Source organism: Saccostrea cucullata, unplaced genomic scaffold (assembly GCF_032062105.1).
Source record: "Saccostrea cucullata isolate Sc308-1 unplaced genomic scaffold, CSIRO_AGI_Scuc_v1 ctg1612, whole genome shotgun sequence".
Classification (NCBI taxonomy): domain Eukaryota; kingdom Metazoa; phylum Mollusca; class Bivalvia; order Ostreida; family Ostreidae; genus Saccostrea; species Saccostrea cuccullata.
The window spans coordinates 161,901-182,664 of record NW_026921433.1 but is presented as its reverse complement, the minus strand read 5'-3'; the positions used below and the strand labels follow the sequence as shown (position 1 = coordinate 182,664).

The window sequence follows — 20,764 nt, the reverse complement described above, 5'->3', positions numbered from 1 at the left end:
TATTGCACATTTAATAGGTTTCCCCTTAAATCATCTCTTGATAAAATTTATATACACAGATAGCGTCATTTTTCAGTTTCTTTTAGGACGTCGTGAAATGTACATGTGTGTTGGATAGCTTCAAATTATTTTAAGCCGAATCCACCACGCCACCTTTTCCTTTTTTAGGATGTCTAATTCTAGCTATATCTTCTTTTCTTGGTGTTTAATGTGTTTTACGTCGTTTTCGGTTTTAGACCACAAGAATGTTTGATATATTATGTAATGAATTACGCAATATATTATGTAATCACGATTTACGTATTAATCATATTCATAATTCGGTTTCATTCTGCTGTGAATTTTTGATACAGATAATAAGTTGTTTATTAATAATTTAATGGATTTCATGATCAATTATTACATAATTAATTACAAGTATTTTCTATAATTAAAGTCACATCAGTGGCAAAGTGCAACATACCTAAATGTCTTGTTGTTTATGAGAATGGAGAGTGAAGGCGGTTTCTTGAAATTCTGCGATAGTACAATAACTGTGAGTTGGTTCTTGATAGTACACGAAAATGTTAATGAACGAGAAGTTCCATAAATTAGTTATTATGTCAAAATGAATTTGCATTGGCAATTGTACATAGAATTTATATACATGTATCAACTGTTTAATGTTTAATGTCCATGAAAGCAGTAAATTGATTTTGCCTGTTCGACCCTCTTGTCTAGCTGTGTGTCTGTTTGCAATTTATCCTTTACAATAACTTTAATTGGTTAGTGATTATTTTTCATATTTGAATGGGTATTCCTTGTGACAAGACCTTTCGCTGGGACTCAATGTGTTGACCACTTGAGCTTACATATAAATGTGATTCATCGTTGAATGAAAATATTAATCTTAGCACTAATTTTTGAAGTCACATATCCTTCTCTGGAAAAAAAAAACATATGGAGATAACGAACAATATTCAAGATGAAAAGTCCATAAAACAATAAAAAAAAAATAGGAGCAGAGCAGGCATGGACCCTCCAAAACATCATAGTTGGAATCAGGTGTCTTGAACGTGTGATCATCCCCTGCCGCGTGCTCCTTGTCATGCTTGGGAAATAACGGGAAAATCTGTCGTCAATTCTGTGTATATAATGGACTTACAATTAGTAAGAAAAACGTCAGTCAGAATTTAACTTTAAGATAAATTGTATTAGCTGATAATGTCATTGTATCGACCATACAACTTACAAAATGATTACTTTAAACGAGACTGCTGAAATTCTTGTTTAATTAATCTGTTTTTTTAATAATTTACCTTCTTTTAGAAATTATTCATACGTAGAGCATGCCCTTGCGTATCGAAACAACTGAGATATAAACTCTGTATGCTGGTGATAAAGGTACAATGCTGCATAAGTAATGGATGTTGACTATAGGAAAGTTAAAGTCATCACGTGTATCAGAGAGCTTGGTTTCGATTACCATTAACGTTTTCTTCAAGAAAAATATCCAAGTATGAAACAGATGTAATTTATATGTAAGACATACGCCATCAATATATCTAAATGTTGAGTTGAAGGCCACAGCAAGTGTTTTCTTCTTTTCACGCATACGATTTTGCATAAATTCTGCTTCATTTGAATACAAAAATGGTTCTGCTAATAATGGGATGCAATTCGTACCCATGGGAATTCCAATATATTGTTGGAAGACCTGGTTTCCAAAAACAACATGGATTATGTCAATTAGAAACTCAAACATCTTTTCGATGTCAACTTCAAAGAATTTGTGTGTACTAACAGTATATAAGTACTAGTATATTTGAGTGTTTGGCCCGAATCATTTAAAAGTATAACCCTTTTCAATAGCTTTTGAACGACTGATGTCTAAGTACCAGGTGCAGACGGATGTATTGAGACATAAAAACCATTTCTCTGTTTAAAAGCATTTTTATTTCTTGACCTTGATGTTTTAAATGTATTCCAAAAACTTTCACCTGTGTCATTTGGAATTATATTGTATTATGTTGTATTGTACATATTTCATGCTTGTATCTTCTATATACTGTAGGTCAGTATAAGAGAATAAAATATTGAACTGAATTGAATTGAATTAGGAATCAGTTCAACACATTCAGTTTATACCGTTGATCAACACATTCAATTTATACCGTTGAGTTTGAAAAAAATATATATATAGATTAAAAATTTTAGTACCTTACTATTTGTAATAAATTATTCCCAAATGTAAATATAAGTAATTAAGGTTTTCTTATCATAAGTATGATGGTACGTTATTTCTTAAAATCAAATTACATAATGACGTTCTGTTGTTAGTTATTATGATGTTAAACATAAAAAAATGTGATGTTATAAAAATCATAATTGAATAAGTCACAGAAATAGATATTTACATTTCACCTGATAGACTTTTATACTATTATTTATTATTATACCTCATAATAAATATTCTAAACAACGCGTTATCTATGGTTCTAAGTTATCACGTGATCGGGCCGTAAAACTTCATATTTCCCGGCCGTCGGCACGCTTTTCATCGTATTCCAACTCTTCGGAACACCTAGTGTATTTTCCCACAATATAGTTTTCGTTCGATGAACAAAAACTCACAAGAGAAGTACACGTCACAATAGCCTGGTTTACGTCACAAAACTGATGATAATTTGAAAATTTATGTTTATTTCAAATGTTTTGCTTGTTTCGGTATAATAAACAATTCATTGCATAAATATTAGGGAAACATGAGGACTTATTCATATTTCCCTCAATATCATGCAATAAATGTATAATATTTACAGGTATGGAGACATGCTATGCATTAAATGTACATAATAAAATAATTCCATATAAATTTCTCTTTTTTTCAGTTTAATTTTGGTTTAAATAGATTTTCAAAAAAAAAAACAAACGTTTTTTTCCTCTCTTACTTTGTAAAAAGAAAATATATAAAAATTTCCTTTGCAGCAGAATTCGAATTGTTCACTATATATGGCGTGTTTCGAATGGTCGGATCCTTTATCTTTTGCTTATTTACAGGAACACGGTCAGCTAATTAGGTTCCAGTGTGTCCTATATTGTAAGAAGCGTCACCTAGTTTAAAAGTTTCTCTTTGGTTGTTATTTAACAACATATAGTTCAAGTTCAGGTTCATTTTATTCTCCCCAACCAAAACGTTGGTACGTGGGGTACATAAATAATATAATTATACCGTAAATCTGGAAAATTTTACGTTGATTTTATTTTGCGAACCTGGGTCAAGATGCTGTTGATTAATTTCTACGTTTCAAAATTTTGCGAATGACCACTACTTTGTTTACATTTTCTTATTGTTGAATTATTTTTAAGAAAAATATTTTTGCGAATAGAATGAATTCGCAAATGTGCAAAAAATTAATCTACAGCAAAAAATTTTAGATTTACGGTATACATTGCAAACAAACTAGTCAGAGGTACAAAAACTATATACATATATATAAACAATACAAAATATGGGAAGACAGATAGGTCAGAAACTTTTAAAATAATCATACATAATTTTTTCAGGGTTTTTAAGTTCTGGGTTGACACAATTTCTATAAATTTAAGAACATTCGGTCTATTTGAATTATAATTACCTAGGTATTTTTATTTGCATTATCAAAACCTTTGCACTCTAGAATATGATGAAACTCATATGCAATTTGACCATTATTGCAAAGTGTACATAGTATCAAAGCCACATATTAGAATTATAACAATTGCGTATATTAGGACAAAATGTGGCCTTTTATGTCGACATGTTTTATGTCAATCAAATAAGGAAAGACTTTTTCTTGGGTAATATTACTTAATACTGTTCAGTTAATTAAGTTGTTTGAAAAAATGTCTTTGTGATTTTTTTTTATTCTCTTAATAAGTATTCTTCAAACTGACCGGTAGTGTGTCGTCGCAGTATATAATAACAATTTTGAATTACACAGGCTGCACTTCATTTACATGTAAAAACAAGTAAACCTGCCATGAGCTTTTGACTAATTGTTAAGCGGGTGCAAATTTATCACTTTGAAAAGATTGAAGATTTTGTGACAAAGACTTTACTGACATAGAATCTACCTTAATTGAAAAAAAAAATATTTTACAGAAGTTTAGATAAACCTTTTCTATATTTCAACATAACCATAATCCAATACAGCTATTAATGACATCTGTGAATTATCAAAGTACCCGTTATCGCCTGTGGCTGTGTGCTTGTTTATACTGTTACTGTAATAACGGTGACCTAATTACCTGGCACACAGCTGTAATCACATATCTTGGTCCTTTTTTAATGGAAATATTATTTTTTTTAACGAGCACCGTTTTAAAACGGTCTAATATAAAGAAAATAATATACGTCTATCGATCGTGACAAGTAAGCATGCCTCATTTCAGAAATATTTTTTATTTTAATCACGTTTTGCAAAGCCCTTACATATTGTCAACATTTTTAACATTTAGGGACCATATACTATCAGTATGTAGGTCTTAAGATTTAATTTCAGAGAAAAATACTTGGAACGAAGTGTGTTTGTGAAAGACTGACTCCCGAGAAAGGGGGCTAATGATAAAAGTTTAATTTTTTTAATGAAATATATGTATTCGAGCTCAAAGGTTCATTAAACATTATTAAATAGAAGCAGAGCAAACGCCGGCCTCCAAAACACCAGAGAAGGATGAGGTGCAATCAAATTAAAACATTAAGGTCAAAATATAAAATTCTTGTCACCCACAAAAATAATTAAAATGTCTCAATAAATAATTAACCGTTTATATATGGAGCGTTATTGTGTTCAAAATTCCAGACTCTAAAGCTTGTAGACGAACTCACTTTTGATCACAGTCTCACTTTTAGGAATAAGTAGTATATAGAAAAGAGAGACTGGAATCAAATATGAGCTCCTCTAAGTTTCATGGTCCCGGGCCAGGTCCGAAGGCAAGTACCAGTGTATACTATCCCAATTTCCGATTGTGTCCCCTCAATATTTTTGTCGGTAAATGCATAAGATAAGAAATCAAACTAATTTATTGTTATGTCCCCTTGACAGAAATGCCTTTTTTAGGAGGGGGGGGGGGATTGTTTGTTTTGTGGCAACTCCCACCTCCATCCTCTCCAAAACCCCTACACCCGGTGATATTGCTACCTACGGATCTGAAAGGTTGAGAAAATGCGCGATTATTATATCTTTTTGCTTTTAAAATAATTTTTTAAAAATCATCTTCTAAGATAGTATTTCAACGTTTTGTAGACTGTAAGATCTGCAAGATCACTGTGTACATGTACAAAAAAGGTGGTAGCGCCCCTTTTCCTTTCAATTTCATTTGGATTCCTTAGTTAACTCGGTTAGTCCTACTTTCTTATTCAAACATTCGATTCCTCTTATAGATGTAACCAAAGAATACTATAGTGAAAGTATTAGAAATATCACATAAAATAAAACTAGGAAAGGAAAAAAAATTGTCAAAGAAAAATAAAATAAAGAACAGACCCTATGAATCAATTTCAGTGGAAAGAAGGGGGGTCACAGCCGTTAATTTTCAGTCTCCCCGATAAAAAAACACCGCAAAACACTACAAGATATAAACAAGAATCGATGTAAGAACTAAAATAAGAAATATAAAATGAACTTTTTAGAAAAAAGTTTTAATATCAAAATAAAAATTCCTGAAAAAAAGTTTACAACATCAAAGATACACACATTCATAATTTGAACACATAGTCAACACAGTTGTATTTTCGGAACTACCTGCTTGGATGTCTGAATTACCTACTTACATACATGTGTGTGTAGAATATGAAACTGAAACGATTACAAGTCTAGATTTACAAACTAAAAAGATTGCATTCACAAATTTTCAAGTCTGGATTCTTTTTAACTTAAAAGCTAATGCCAAGGGTGATCATTTTGTGATTTTGAAAAGAAGATTCGGGCCCATTACATAAATATACTAGTACTTATATCTAGGAAAAGGACATGTCACTGCAAAAGTTAGTGTCCAGGTTAACAATTTTTTTTCAAAAGTGAATCATACCTATAGCCATAGATAGGCTCAACAAATTGGTCTTGTCACAAGGAATAGCCATATCAAATAAGAAAACCATTCTTTAAGGTTTCGTCAAAGGTCAACATGTCCAAAAATTTATTTTTACAATAGCCCCAAAACTATGTGAGGTATAAAGTTAAAACTTTTACAGTTTATAAATTTTTCATTGATTAACAGATAGAAAGTATCACTTGATAAAAAAAAAAAGTACTTGGAATAATATTAATTGAGGATAATTCCTCTTAAAAATGCATATATTTTCAAAAAATACACCTAATTAATTCCGTGCTCCTTGTGAAACCATCATTGCAGAAACAAAAAATGTTTATCAATGAGGGGCAAGTTGGACTTGGATAGCCTCTGGAAAGTTGTTTTCCCTGTTTATTTTGTCCAAATGTTAAAGACTTGAAAGTGAAAGTACAGTGCAAATGGCAGATTCTATAGGGGTCTTGTCTTTATACATGTGATGCGTTCAATAACAGCCTTTCAGAGACCATTCACATTCAACTTGCCCTTCCATAATAAACATATATTATCTTTACAATGTTGGTTTTCTCAAAAAGGACAGAATTAAGCAGGTGCATTTTTCTTAAATATGCACATTTTCTGATACAATTTTTCTCAAAAAATATCTTTTTCAAAATATCTGTTACCAAGTGATATTTTCTATCTATCAATCAATGATATGTTTATAAACTGTAAACGTTTTGACTTTATACCACACATAATTTTGGAGCTATTGTAAAAATAATTTTTTAGACATGTTGACCTTTGACGAAACCTTAATCAATTAAAGTTAGGCCTATAGTAAAGGATAAAGATTGCAAACAGATACACAGCTAGACAGACAGAGGGTCGGACAGGCAAAAACAATTTACTCCTGAAGATTTGATTATACGAGTATAGGCATCAAAATCGTTTTATACTTCAGGCGCATTAAACATTAAACAGTTAATGCATGCATATAAATTTTATCAGATGTTTTAATGGAGAAACCAATGAATTGTGTAATACCTTTTAGACGATTACTCAGCATTCATAATTTATTTAAAAGTAAAGAGTTCAATGAAAACTTTCTTGAAATTTAGCCCTATGATTCTAGATAAAAATGAATCTTTTTAATTCTGATTCATCCTAAATGTACCCATCCCATTTGTTTAATAATTTGTTTAAATATATGACAGCAATATTTTGAATATGTGTACCGTGTCAAGCTTCAGTTTCCCCTAATTGTCTCAAACAGAACAATAATTCAAATAAATGTATTTTGGATCCTTTGCATTACGATCAAACACATTCACATTTTGATAATTGTTCGAGATTTTACTCAATTTCACGTATGAACCCACGTAAATAGGAATTCATTATAAAAAAAGATCATCATATAATAACTAGCAGCAGGACTTCATTTCATTCGTCATTGTTAATTACTTCAGCTAAACGAATAAAATTTTGTTTAAAACTTTTTCGACACATTACTAAAATATCCCAAATTACATGTTCATCTGTGACTTTGTGTGTAATTTTATTATGTATCTGACACATTATTGCATTAGATTTCTCTATGAAAAGGAATATTGAACCGGAGAACAGTTTATCATCGATACAATTTTCAAAAAGTCAATAATGGCGGGTTCTCCGACGCTTGTTTTCCTTCTGGTCGTCTGCTTCGCTGCTGCAGATGACCACCTGCATCCCAATAGTAATGTGGCGTATGGAAAGTCTGCGGTTTAAAGTTCCAAATATAATTCTGAAAAATATCCAGCATCGAATGCTATCAATGGCCTCCTTACAGACTTCTCTCATACCAGCAAAGAAAGATTCTCATGGCCTAGGATTGATCTAGGAAAAAACTATGACGTTCACGAAATAGAGGTCTTCACCAGACAGGATTGCTGCGGTAAATAATCAAAAATTTATATATAAAACTCTCTAATTCTTAATTAATGATAATTTTGAAAACATTTTAATCAAGAAATCTAATGTACAAAAGACGAGGATGATAGAAAAGTCATAAATATGAAATTCTGATTGTCGTTGGAGTCTACTGCTCTATGCTTAAAATTTTCATAATTTTTATTTTTATCTTATTATCATAACATTACACCAAATCAACTTCATTCGCCACGATTTTTTTCGCGATTTACCAGGGGGTAAACTAATTCGCGAATCTTAATTTTCGCATCTGTTGTAAAAAGACACAGAATCTTTAAGGACCGTTTCACCGAGAGAAATATTCCCGATGAACGGGCTAACCTGGCGAATATATCTCACACGCGAATAAAAGGTTTTTACAGCAAGTGAGATATACTGCATGACAGTGAGACATAATTCTAGACAAGACATTGAAACAACGAGCTTGACAGTTCCTTTTCGCCACGATAATTTCATGACCTATATAAGTAATGTGTACATTAAAACCGAACACACCTACTACGTATACGTACGATTTAACACATTAGAATTGTTTAACTAACCATATACATGCAACCGATATATTTGATAGTAATCTATGAAAACTTTAAATAATAAAATGTACCACCTATTGAAAGCAGTAAAATTTGGTAAAGCCCTACCATTTCTTAAACATCATTTTAAAAATAGAAAATATTTATCTATATTTAGGGAATAACTAGTATCTTCTAATTTGGTATTTCCGACGGTTAATGCTGATTTAACGGTCGAAAACTGCGTAAGCGGAGCCGGTAAAACGGATGTTTGCGACCGTTAAATCAGCATTAACGGTCGCAAATACCATATTAGAAGATTAGTTATTCCCATTCTAATGCAATCCATGCATTTTGTTTATTGGTTACGTCTTATTTTGTTGAATTTTGTTACATGAAGTACGTCACGGAGCATTGTGTTTTTGCATCGCTCTATTATGAAGTCACAACAAAAAAGCTTTCACGCTCGTTAGTGCTTGTTTTACTGCTTCAAACATCAGTGCATTAGCCAATCAAAAAGTGTTTAACAAAACAATTGCATTAGAATTTGATTTTGAAATCTATTCTAGTCCATTTAAAATTCAAATAGCATTTCTTCCAATTTTTGTATCTAAAATATTAATTCAAGGAAACTTACAGTGAAATACGAATTTATGAGATGGTTTCCCCTTCAACCTTGTTTTTTCATTCTATCAACGTATTGTACTTTTTTCCTTATAAAACATAGATGGACGACTTCGAAGCATAGACGTCAAAGTGGGCAAAGAACCGTGTTCTGACTCGATGGTCTTTTGTGGTCATTTCTGTGGATCTGCAAACGTTGGAGAAAAGTTTTCTGTATGGTGCCCTTCTAATACAACTGGCCGATATGTACATATACAGGTCGTCTAAGGATCGAAGACATATACTTAGACCCGGCAGAGGTGGCTGTTTGGGGACATTTGTAATGATCAAAGAAAAATCAATAAACTAATTTTGCATGAAATATACAACTCTTTCATTAATTTGTTTTACAATGAAACATGTGGATGAATTTTGATGTTAAAATGAATTTGAAAGCAAAAAAAAATTAGGAGATTTTTATGTATTATTACCACGCTTTTTTTCTCTTGTACACTTTACATTTTGAATTAATGTCGTCCAAGTTGCATTTATTTAAGTAAATATTATGCATACTATGCATGCTACCTTGTGCTCCAGAACACCAGGTGTAAAACTGAAGAGAATCTGACTCAGGAGATGGTGGAATATTGTACGGAAACAAAGAGATGATTTCTCAGAAGAGCAGAAATGATATAATTGTTATCACTGACAGCTGCTTTAATTTTTCAAAAAAAAAAATATTTAAAGGTATAAAATATTACGTATATGTATTTATTGAATCTTTTTTTTTAATGTTTTATTTTGAAGCTTTTAACCATATGCATATATATAAACACATGGCAAACAATTTTCATTGAATCTTATGAAGTCATACACGTAAAAATAAAAAAAAAAACAAAGTATAAAATCTGAAAGGGAAATTAAATTTCTTATTGGTTGGCAATTTTTGCTACGGTCTCTACACCACAGAGAGCCTTCACATTTACACTCTGTATGTTTCAATTTGATCCATCTTTTAAAAATGCACATTTCTATATAACTGAGGTTTATATTATGTTTTTAAATATGCTGGAGTGGTCTTAATTTTTCCGTTTAAAAAAATGAAATCAAATTCTTAAAATAATAATTAATGACAATAAGCAGAAAATTTATAAATATAAACACATACGAGGGCTGCTCGATAAATAATGTCCTCGATGCTCGGAAAGAAGCAAAGGACGCTTTTCAATGATTTTGTCTTCATTATTTTACATATTAATCTCTTTTAATTACAACACATGTCCGTAACCTTTTTTATCCAATTTCTGATTGATTTTAGAACTCATTTTTGGGTATGACCCTTGGTATACTGGAAAATGGCATATCCAGTGATTTCCTGGAATTGTTTCTTCCTTATCAAATTTGTTTTTTTTTTCAAGTTTGGAAATAGAAATAAGTCAAAAGGTCAAAGATCTGGCGAATATTGTTAATGTAAAAAAATATTAACTATCTGTGTATCCCGAAAACCCCTTTACTCTTTAGGGCGTGCGGGTTTGGACGCTGTCATGAAGAAATTTAATGTAGTGGATTCCTGATTCTGGGTCCTTCCTCTAATAAACCTTTTGATTTTTTTGCAAAAAATTTGTTTTCTAGCCTCATCCAGAAATTAAACTGTCTCCCCGAATACGAATTTGAACAACAATACCACTAATATTTAAGAACATTGCATATAAATCTGTCTTTGTGCTCTTGTAATTCTTTGCTCTCGCCAGACCTTCCCTGTTTTTGTCAAGTACATCTTATGGTAAATTTTGTTTTGAGGATTTTAGCCAATAGATTCAAGTTCCATTATCTGTTTGAATATCCAAAAAAACGAGGATAACTCCAATTACTGATACCGTATAAGCAGAATCTTTAGCGAGGATTTAACTTTGGCATTATTAGCGAGGTTTCTGAGATCGCTAAAATTGAATATCGCTAAAAATTAATTGTTGTTTAGTTGTAATAGTTTTTAGTGGGCATTTCAATATCACTAATATTACTTCTCGCTAAAATTAAAATACCCAATTTTAAGGACAAATCGCTAAATTTGAGTCTCGCTAAAATTTCCACTTATACGGTATTTTAAAATAATTGTTAAGACATTCGTACACGCTGTCGTTTTCACTCATTTTTCAAAATATAGGATGACCTTTGAGTACTAAGCTTTTTTACCGTCAAACATTTCTTAAAAACAGTACTGTAAACTACCCCCAATGTGATGTCTATCAAATTTGCTATTTGTCTTAAAGTCAATCCTACATCATCAAGTATTTTTTGTTGAAATTTGGCAAACAGTACATAAGTGTAATAATTTTTTGTTGGCAAGGACGGTACCCATTTTTGATGCCCATTATATAATTTTTTATCATTGAAATCCACCTGCTCATTTGTCTATAAAACAGGTATTGGTTACTGTAAATGTCACGTATTTCAGTGAATATTTCTTTGGGATTTTTATCAAGATTTACAGCAGCTTTGTTTAAGCTTTTATTTTCACTCTAGTGTACAGATTCTTTACCACTCATTTATAATGCGGTGTCTCGAATAGCCCTTGTTTCCCAGCTTCTCACAATGAAACTATGTGATGAAAAGTGGTCACATGACTGTTATAAATTCATTAAAGATTCAATTATGAGAGAAAGCCAATTTTAATGTCATTTGATATCTGTATTGTATGTCATATAGTTCAGGACATTATTTATTGAACAGCCCTCGTAATTAAAATTCTGAAAAACATTTTGTTTTCTTTGATACCTACCCCTTTAACGTAGATCCCGAAAACTTTTATGATTGATATTTTTCTATGAATAACTAACCTGACTTTTGATTTCAACTATCCTCTTATTTCTAACTGGGTGCAAGAAGCTGACACAAAGGGTTTAATATTGATATAAAGTTTACAAAATTTCGCTTTACTCTTTCTTGTACACATAGCACAGTTTTGTTTTCTTCGTTAAATTATATCAATATATTATTCAACTTAAGTTCTACCAGATAAGTATCATTCAAGTTGTGTCATATGACTCTTAACACCTTACTGAACGGTTATGCAACATACACTTAATGTTCACGGCATTGTAATATAACGTTACCTTTTCCCCACATGCACTTTATAGCACGGTAAAAGTTTCTCTAAAGTTTAGCGTTAATAATATCATGACGAATATTTTTCAAGGAAAATAACTTTTCTTATTTTATGAGACTTTAGCAAGACTAGTATAGAAAAGAGGGAAATTGACATTAAATTAAAGATTAAATATACTTTTTAATCTGTGTGAGAAATGTGTACGTGATTGCGGGGAAACGGTATATGCTTGATTATGCGTTAGAAATAGGAAATGGTATATATACGTTAAAACTCTTGACTGCGGGAAACAGGTTTAAATGGTTTAATTTCTAAAGCAGTTAAAAATATCACTTTTAGACACTGGAACGTTGTTTCCATGATTACATTTAACAAAAGTAGTTACACTGTAATCCCCATTTTCCATATATGTTGTTGTAGCTGCAAGGTCCTAAGGATGTACATTTGCCAGTCTCTAATTTCATGTTTTCCCCAATACAAAAGCTTTAACCCAATCTTAGTTACTGATTTGTATACTTGGTTTCACTGTATTGCCATGGCAGGCATGCATGTTATTTTTGAAATCCATTCGAAGAGAGTATCAAGGTGTTTTTTTTTTCATATTTGAAACATCTTCTTCTATACAATTTGCATTTTTAAAAAAAAAACATACCACTAAATTGCTTAATTCGAGATGAAAATATCCATCTGATACTGTAAAAAGTTGAAGGTTAATTTTCCCTGTTTTTTAAGGTATGAAGAGACCCACGAATTCATGTCCACCACGAAATGTAAAATGTTATATACTGTTTATATTATACACAATTATTACACAATTTAAAAAGTACTATATTTACACATGACACGGACGTAGCATCAATTTTTAAGGAGGGGGGGGGGGGGAGTAGATAGAGAATCAAGATAACGTACATTTAAAAACAACTTGACAAGCGAAAAATAACCCCGAAAATTTTGTATCTCGCAAATTCACAGGCACCTGACGTAACTTTATTTTTGTTTAAATAAAAAAATATAACCTCTACCTAAAAATAATTTATTTTTAGGTATGGGTATATTTTTTATTAAAAGAAAAATAAGTAACATCAGGTGTCTGTGCGAAAATCTTATTTCGTGCTGGGGAGTAGGGGGGCTAGGTTCCAACTTCTTTCAGTGCCAAATTTTACTCAAACACTACTACATTACCCTTATTTTACTATACAACACAAAAAGGGGAAAGGGGCGATCTTTCAATGAACATTTTCAATGCTGCAATATAAATAATATGTTTAGACCTCCCTTCCCCCATGTTAAATTACGTGCCTGTATGCATCTACTTTTCAAGAATACCCATGGTTATTGGTTAGAATACTTATGACATTAAGTGCCTCACGCAGATGCCAACATACATAGTAAGAATATATAACCTGTTAACAGAATAAAAACATCACTTAACCTGAGAAAGTCGCGGAGTAAGGAGTTGATCCTTACGTCTCAGTCGTGTTCGAATCCCACTGTGGTACATGGAGACCGGTCCTTCGGATGAGACCGTATAAACCGAGGCCCCGTGTCGCAGTTAGTGGTGACACAAAAAAAGATACCTCACTGCTTAATGGCCCTAAGTGTCGAGAATAGGACAAAATTTGTAGCGCTCCACCGGCAAGTGGTGGCGTCTCCATATGAGTGAAAGATTCTCGAGAGGGACGTTGAATAATATACAATCAATCAATATTAACCTATGAAAGAGAGAAAGTGAGAGTTTTTTCTCTGTCATAATGATTCCAGACGTCTTAACTTAGAAAAAATCGAGAGAGAGAGAGAGAGAGAGTTTAATTAAATGGGTTTTCCGGGTTACCTCACAGGTGTTGATACATGTACTGCCCTCTATGACAGAGACTGGAGTATAACCAATTATTCCCAAAATTTTTTCTTGCGAATGATTTAGTCTTGGGGGGGGGGGGGGGGCTCCTTCAGTCTTGCCTACTTTCTTCCGATTTTGCTCTGCATTCCGTTTCACTCATATAAATTGGCGCACTTTTCATCGTTCAAGAATTCTGAATGATCAAATGGCACTCAATTTGATTTTAAATGTTACCAATTTTACAGTATATCGTCTATTTTAGATGATTAATATTTGAAAATATATAATTTATATCTATAAACTTTATAAAAAAAACCTCAAATTCTTTTTTTTTTTTAATTTTCACTCTTTTAAATATTTTCACTATGATGACATAACGTGTAGCATTATATATAGCTAAAAAATACAAGTTTATGATCCCTGACAATGGTTAAAAGCTTGGAGTATTTCTATGTCTTAACTGAAAAGTGTAGCATTATATAGCAAAAATGACACCTCTTTGGCTCCTAGGAATGGTTTAAACTTTGTGCATTTTTATGTCATAAAGATTTAAGACGTCTTAACTTAGGATAATCATAAGATAGCTTTGAAAAACACCTTAAGATAATTTTACGATGATCCTAAGATTTTCTTAAGATACGTCTTAGGAAATTTCTTATGAACAATCTTAGGAAAGTTTCGTAAACATGCCTGCAGGCCTTCCAACAATTTATTGGAATGCCCATGGGTAGCATTTGCGCCCCGTTATTAGCAGACCTACTTTTGTATTTATATCAAGCAGAATTTGTGCAAAATCTTATGCGTGTAAAGAAGACCACTCTCTCATAAACTTTTCGATTTTTTGCAACAATTTGCTACCTAGACTTCTCCAGAAATTGAACTGCCTCTCCGAATAAGAATTTGAACAACAAGACCACTAATATTCGATTTTTGTTAAATGATTGTTTAGATAGTCTGATGCACTGTCTTTTTCACTGATTTTTCAAAACATGGGGTGACCTTTGAGTACTACGCTTTTAAATATCAAATGTTTCTTTTAAAAAAGTATAAACTACCCCAAAATTGATGCCTATCAGTTTTCCTTTGTGTCTTTAAATCAATCAAACATCGTTAGCGATAATTTAATGAATTTTGTCAAACAGTATACTGGTTGTTGTAAATCTTTGTCGCCAAGGATCTTCATGGTACCCATTTTTGATGCCCATTATATCATTTTGGTTCATTGAAATCCACGTGCGCATGTGTCTATAAAACAATCATTGATCATGTTGATTGTTGTAAATTTCACATATTTCAGTGAATATGTCTTTGGGATATTTACGAGTTTTACAACAGCTTTAATGAAGCGTGTAATGTCATTCTAGTTTACTGATTCTTTACTATTCATTTTTAATGCAGATTCTCAAATGCCCCTTGTTTTCCAGCTTCTCACAATGAAACTATATGATGAAAAGTGGTCACTTAAGCTGTATTTATAACTATTCAATCATGAGAGGAAGTCAGGTTTTATGTCATATGATTTCTATGCTGTATATCATAGAGTTCAGGACATTATTTATTGAAAGGCCTTCGGATTTTATCGTATTTAATCTATAGTATGTGTAATCTTCTGCAGAATTCAAAATAATTATATCAATGATGCTTGGTTGAACGATTTGGGTCCTTAAGATTCGTTTCTTTTATGATAAGTAAATCGAAGTTCTTACATTTGTATTATTAATTATATCTACGTGCAGAAACGACGTGTCTAGCAGAACTATCGTGAAGTTGTAGGGTGAAGAAGAACATGAAGACGTTGGATGATTATCAGTATCTAGACACTGCATTTCTATAATTGTTAAACTTATGGAAACATTGGTCGATGTTTACATGCATATGAAAGAAATTAAAGGTAAACTTCAACTTGATGTATGGTGGAATACAATTAAGACAATTGACCCTTTAGTAATTAAGACTATTTCTTATACAGGCACATGTATTAACTGCGTCAATACTTTCGTTCATATTTGTTAGCATGTTGTAGTTTAAGGAAGAAATGATATTTTCTTCCAAAAAATGTGGCCGTTAAAGCAGCCTTTGATTTGCAATGAAAATAAAAATAGACCCAGATCAGTGCTCTGGTGTCAAGGAATTCAAATGTGTACTTTCCTTGACTTTTATAGATAGACTTTTCAAAACTTTCTAAGAGATATAGTAAAGTTTGGTGCATAGTTATGAAGTCCTAACTGCCTATTTACATATGGCTATTACGTCGATCATCTATAATAGTTTTATTTTAAGACTGACGTATATAACTACCCTTACGTTTCTGTGAATTTTAAAAGTCCTAACAGAGTGGAATTGGAAATAAGCGAAACATAGATTTAAATGGCTTGAGAAGTAGGTCACCTTTCAGTCAAAGTTTGGACAGAGGCTTAATTCTATAAAAAGGTTCTTTCACAAAAATATTCCTCTTGAAATTTAAATGCAGTACTAGAGACAGTACTGGAGTCAACAACAGTAAAGATACCATATGTGAAACCTAGGGATAAAGTGTTTTTGTTATTTAATCTGAAAATTTGGAAATGCTAACGAAAGGAAATCATAAGGTATTTATGACATCGATTTAGGAATGAAAATTAAAATATTCGTACTTGAAATCGGTCCTTAAAAATAGGATTATACATGTACTTATACGTGCGGGCATGTTAACGTTTCCTACAAGTAATCTTTGTTTATATCGGTCAACCTTCTAAGTCAATATTAATTTTAGCTATTTAATTTTAAAAAAAAAAAGATCAATACAACGTTACATTAAATATAATAATATTTTATGTAATGTTATATAATATTTTTGAATCGGTATACACGAAAAAATATGTTTTTAACTTTGAGAAAAATATTTCAAATAATTAATTATTATTTATTATTATAACAAGTAGTTTATGTATAGTTTATGTTTGTGTAAATTTATGTATAGTTTATGTATAGTTTATATTCAACATAAGGTTCGGTTTTCAAAAAAATATTCAAAAAACAAAGAACACTTACTGGTTCTTCAAACTCGCTGCTGTTTACTTACATTCAGAAACTATACTTCAACACGTATGTTATGTATAACTTTATCTTGGTCCAAATTAAGTTATTGAATAATACTGCTAATTGTATATTTCATTTATTCACATGCATCAAAGAACAGCTTGATCAGGCAAACTATACAGAACTACCACGGAATGAGAAATCTCTGAATGGTAGTTTGTGAAGCTTGTTTAACCGTCACTTGATTTATTTTTCAGATTAGTCCAGATTCCCCGGATCATGGTGCTGGTGAGGCTAGCCTGGGTGCTGCTACTAGCGGTTTGTTTTACATAACTTTTACCTACTCTGTAAAACTATGTTTATCATAAATAGGGAGATAACAAAGAGTATTTAAGCTCAAAATACCCATCAGCATTTGACTGAAATGATCATTGTATTTACTGACAATGTTATTGCAAAATGCAAGATGACTTTAAAATAGACTGTTATTTTGTTTCGTCAGCTTGTTTGTCAATAACTTCCTTATTTCTATATATTTACTAGCCTGGACAATAAAATAATAATCGATTGGAAAATCCCCTTAGGGTTCAAATTTCCAATTATAATTCTAACCACCTTGTGTCAACAGAATTTTGTAAGTGATTCATACGTGTGAATAAAATAAGATATTTTCCTCTTATAGAAATGGATATTGAGCACGATCGACCTGTAAACCACATAGAGAAACCCCAGTCTGCTCCTCAAAACACCATTACACCAGGTCCTCATATGGCAATTGAAAACGGAGATTTCGAGTGGACTAAGCTATTTCTGGAAAAATCCCCAAACAGAGTAAATGATTCAGATGATCGTGGATGGTGCGCTTTACATGTTGCGGCGCAGAAAGGAGATGTCCGCATTTTCCAGCTCCTCATAGAGAAAGGAGCTAATCCTTCGTGTATTACCAATGCCAAACTAACAATACTACATATTGCTTGTGTGAATGCTAAATATGACATGTGTCAGTATATTCTACTAAATTTTCCTTTTTTATTAAACAGTGTAGATGATCGACTATGGAATGCTGCACATTTTGCAGCACAAGGAGGAGATATTCGTATTTTACAGCTCCTTGCTGAAAAGGGGCTCTCCATTAACAAAATCGCTAAAAACAAAGTATCCATTCTTCATATTGAATGTAGTCAAGCAAATTATGAGATGCCCCAATATATATTGTCAAAGCATCCTGATATGATAGATAGTCTCAATGAATTTGGATGGAGGCCTGTGCATTATGCTGTAAAAGGCGGGAATGTTCACGTTTTACAACTTCTGAAAAACAAAGGTGTCTCTCTCAATGTAACCACAAAGAAAAAAGAAACGTTACTACAAATTGCATGTCTGTGTGGTAGATACGAGATTTGTCAATATCTACTGTCGATATGCCCTGACAACCTCAAAGACGTAGATGAACAAGGATGGAATGCTGCACATTATGCCGCACAAGGAGGGGATATTCGCATTCTACAACTTCTATCAGACCACATGCTTTCACTTAAAGAGACCACACAGGAAAAATGTACTATTCTCCATATTTCGTGCAGGAATGCCAAATACGATATGTGCAGACACATACTTAATGTGTGTCCTAAAATCCTACATGATGTCAATGAGTTTGGATGGAATGCTGCACATTATGCTTCACAAGGAGGTGATGTTCGAATTTTACAGCTTCTAGCTGAAAAGGGGATCTCCGTTAAGGCGACCACTGAAGATAAATGTACCATTCTTCATATTTCTTGTAGTAATGGGAATTACGAAATGTCCAAATATATACTGTCGAGGTATCCTGAAATGATTGACAGTGTCAACGACTTTGGTTGGAGGACTGCGCATTATGCTGCAAGAGGAGGAAACATGAAGATATTACAACTTCTGATAGACAAAGGCACCTCTCTAGGTGTAACCACAGGCAGCAATGAGACATTACTACATATTGCATGTCTGTACGGTAGATACGAGATTTGCCAATATCTGCTGTCAGTATACCCGGACAATCTACAAAACGTGGATGAGCGTGGATGGAACGCGACACATTTTGCTGCAAAAGGAGGAGACGTTCGCATTCTTCAAATCCTTGCAGACAACACGTTATCTCTAAGAGAAAAAACACATGAAGGATGTACTATACTTCATATATCATGTAGTAATGCTAAATACGATATGTGCAAACACATACTACAAGTTCTTCCTGAAATCTTACACGATGTCAACGAACAGGGATGGAATGCTGCACATTATGTTGCAGACGATGGAAACACGCAAATATTAGATTTACTCTTTGAAAGGGGACTTAAAATCTGACATGAGATTGTTTTTATACCCCGAGTATGAGTATATATAGTCTTTGCTCTGTTCTTCCGTTTGTCTGTCTTAATTTCTGCATAAATTTTAACCTTGGACATAACTTGATTGGTTAGAGAAGTCAGCTAAGAGTTCTTTTTTTTTTTACTTTGAACTTTTGACAACGATAGTGGACTTTTTCCCACGTTTGAAAAAAACCTTAGAAATAACGTTTAAATGGCCGAAATAGTGCAAGGGTTTTCTTAAGGTCAAGATCTAGTAAATCGAACTTAAGATGCCTACAGATTTATCAAATTTGAGAAATAAGTTCCTTTTATGATTTTTTATAACTTTAGCTTGATCAAATAAGGTGTTTCTAGTCATTATTTGTAGGAAACCAAGATGAAAAACCACATTTTAAACTGTCATTTTCAATAAAATATCAAGAAAACCACTTATGAAATTGGGTGTTTTTTCATATTCTACAAAGGAAATGTATCCAGACTGCCTACAGTCTTTCAGAAAAAGGTCATTTGTATGTTCATGACCTCATCTTTAAATATCAAATTAAAATAGGTTTCCGGATTATTTTTCATACAATTTCAAATTGAATTCAATAAAAATACTCAATTTTCTATGTTATTCTATTAAAACTGTAAAATACGTGAAAAAACAAGAAGTTTCTGTCGAGACTGTAGCTCTACTGGCTTGTACGTATAAGAAAGGAAGAGAAAAGAATCCATTGCCATCAGACCAAATCTGTAGGAGGAGTAATGTTTTAAAGGAATATCACAGAAATTTTTATTTATAATAACCATGGCAACAACATTTATCGAAATCAAAAACCGATGCACTAAATTATGCATCTTAGTGTAGTCTACTTGTGTGCAAGTTATATTGAAATCAGACTAAAACTGTAGGAAGAGTAGCATTTTGGAAAATTGTTTATAGACAGACGGACAGCTAGACATCTAGACGGTCGACGGACACCTTACTACCGCATTAGCTCTTCCAATCTCCGACCATTACAGCTAAAAAGACGAAATTATGATGTCATAATGGATATAGCACTAAATAATTAGTCTCGAGTCATTAAATAGATCTCGACCTGAATTCACGGGTGTTTTCCTTATATCAAGGCCTTTCTATGGGTACGAACAACTTTTTACAGTTTGACCTTGATCTTCAAGGTTGACTTGCATTTTTAGAAACATTAGTTGCCTTACAGGAGCATCTATGTTTTGTTCTGTGTGCTTGAGAGATGTCAATTACATTGGTATGTCAATAAAGATTTCATTTCGTGGTCAGCTATCTTTCATAAAATAGATTAAAAAAAATATCAATTATCACGCCAGGCAATTGTTTGAT

General features: G+C 32.3%; 1 protein-coding gene across 1 annotated transcript; it reads left to right on the top strand.

The window, feature by feature from the left end:
• Positions 1 to 7,689: 7,689 nt before the first annotated feature.
• Positions 7,690 to 19,417, top strand: LOC134259950 (putative ankyrin repeat protein RF_0381). Its single transcript, XM_062742538.1, has 3 exons — positions 7,690 to 7,791; positions 17,332 to 17,392; positions 17,757 to 19,417. The coding sequence occupies exons 1-3, from the start codon at positions 7,690 to 7,692 to the stop codon at positions 19,415 to 19,417; spliced, it is 1,824 nt and encodes a 607-aa protein (XP_062598522.1).
• Positions 19,418 to 20,764: the final 1,347 nt, after the last annotated feature.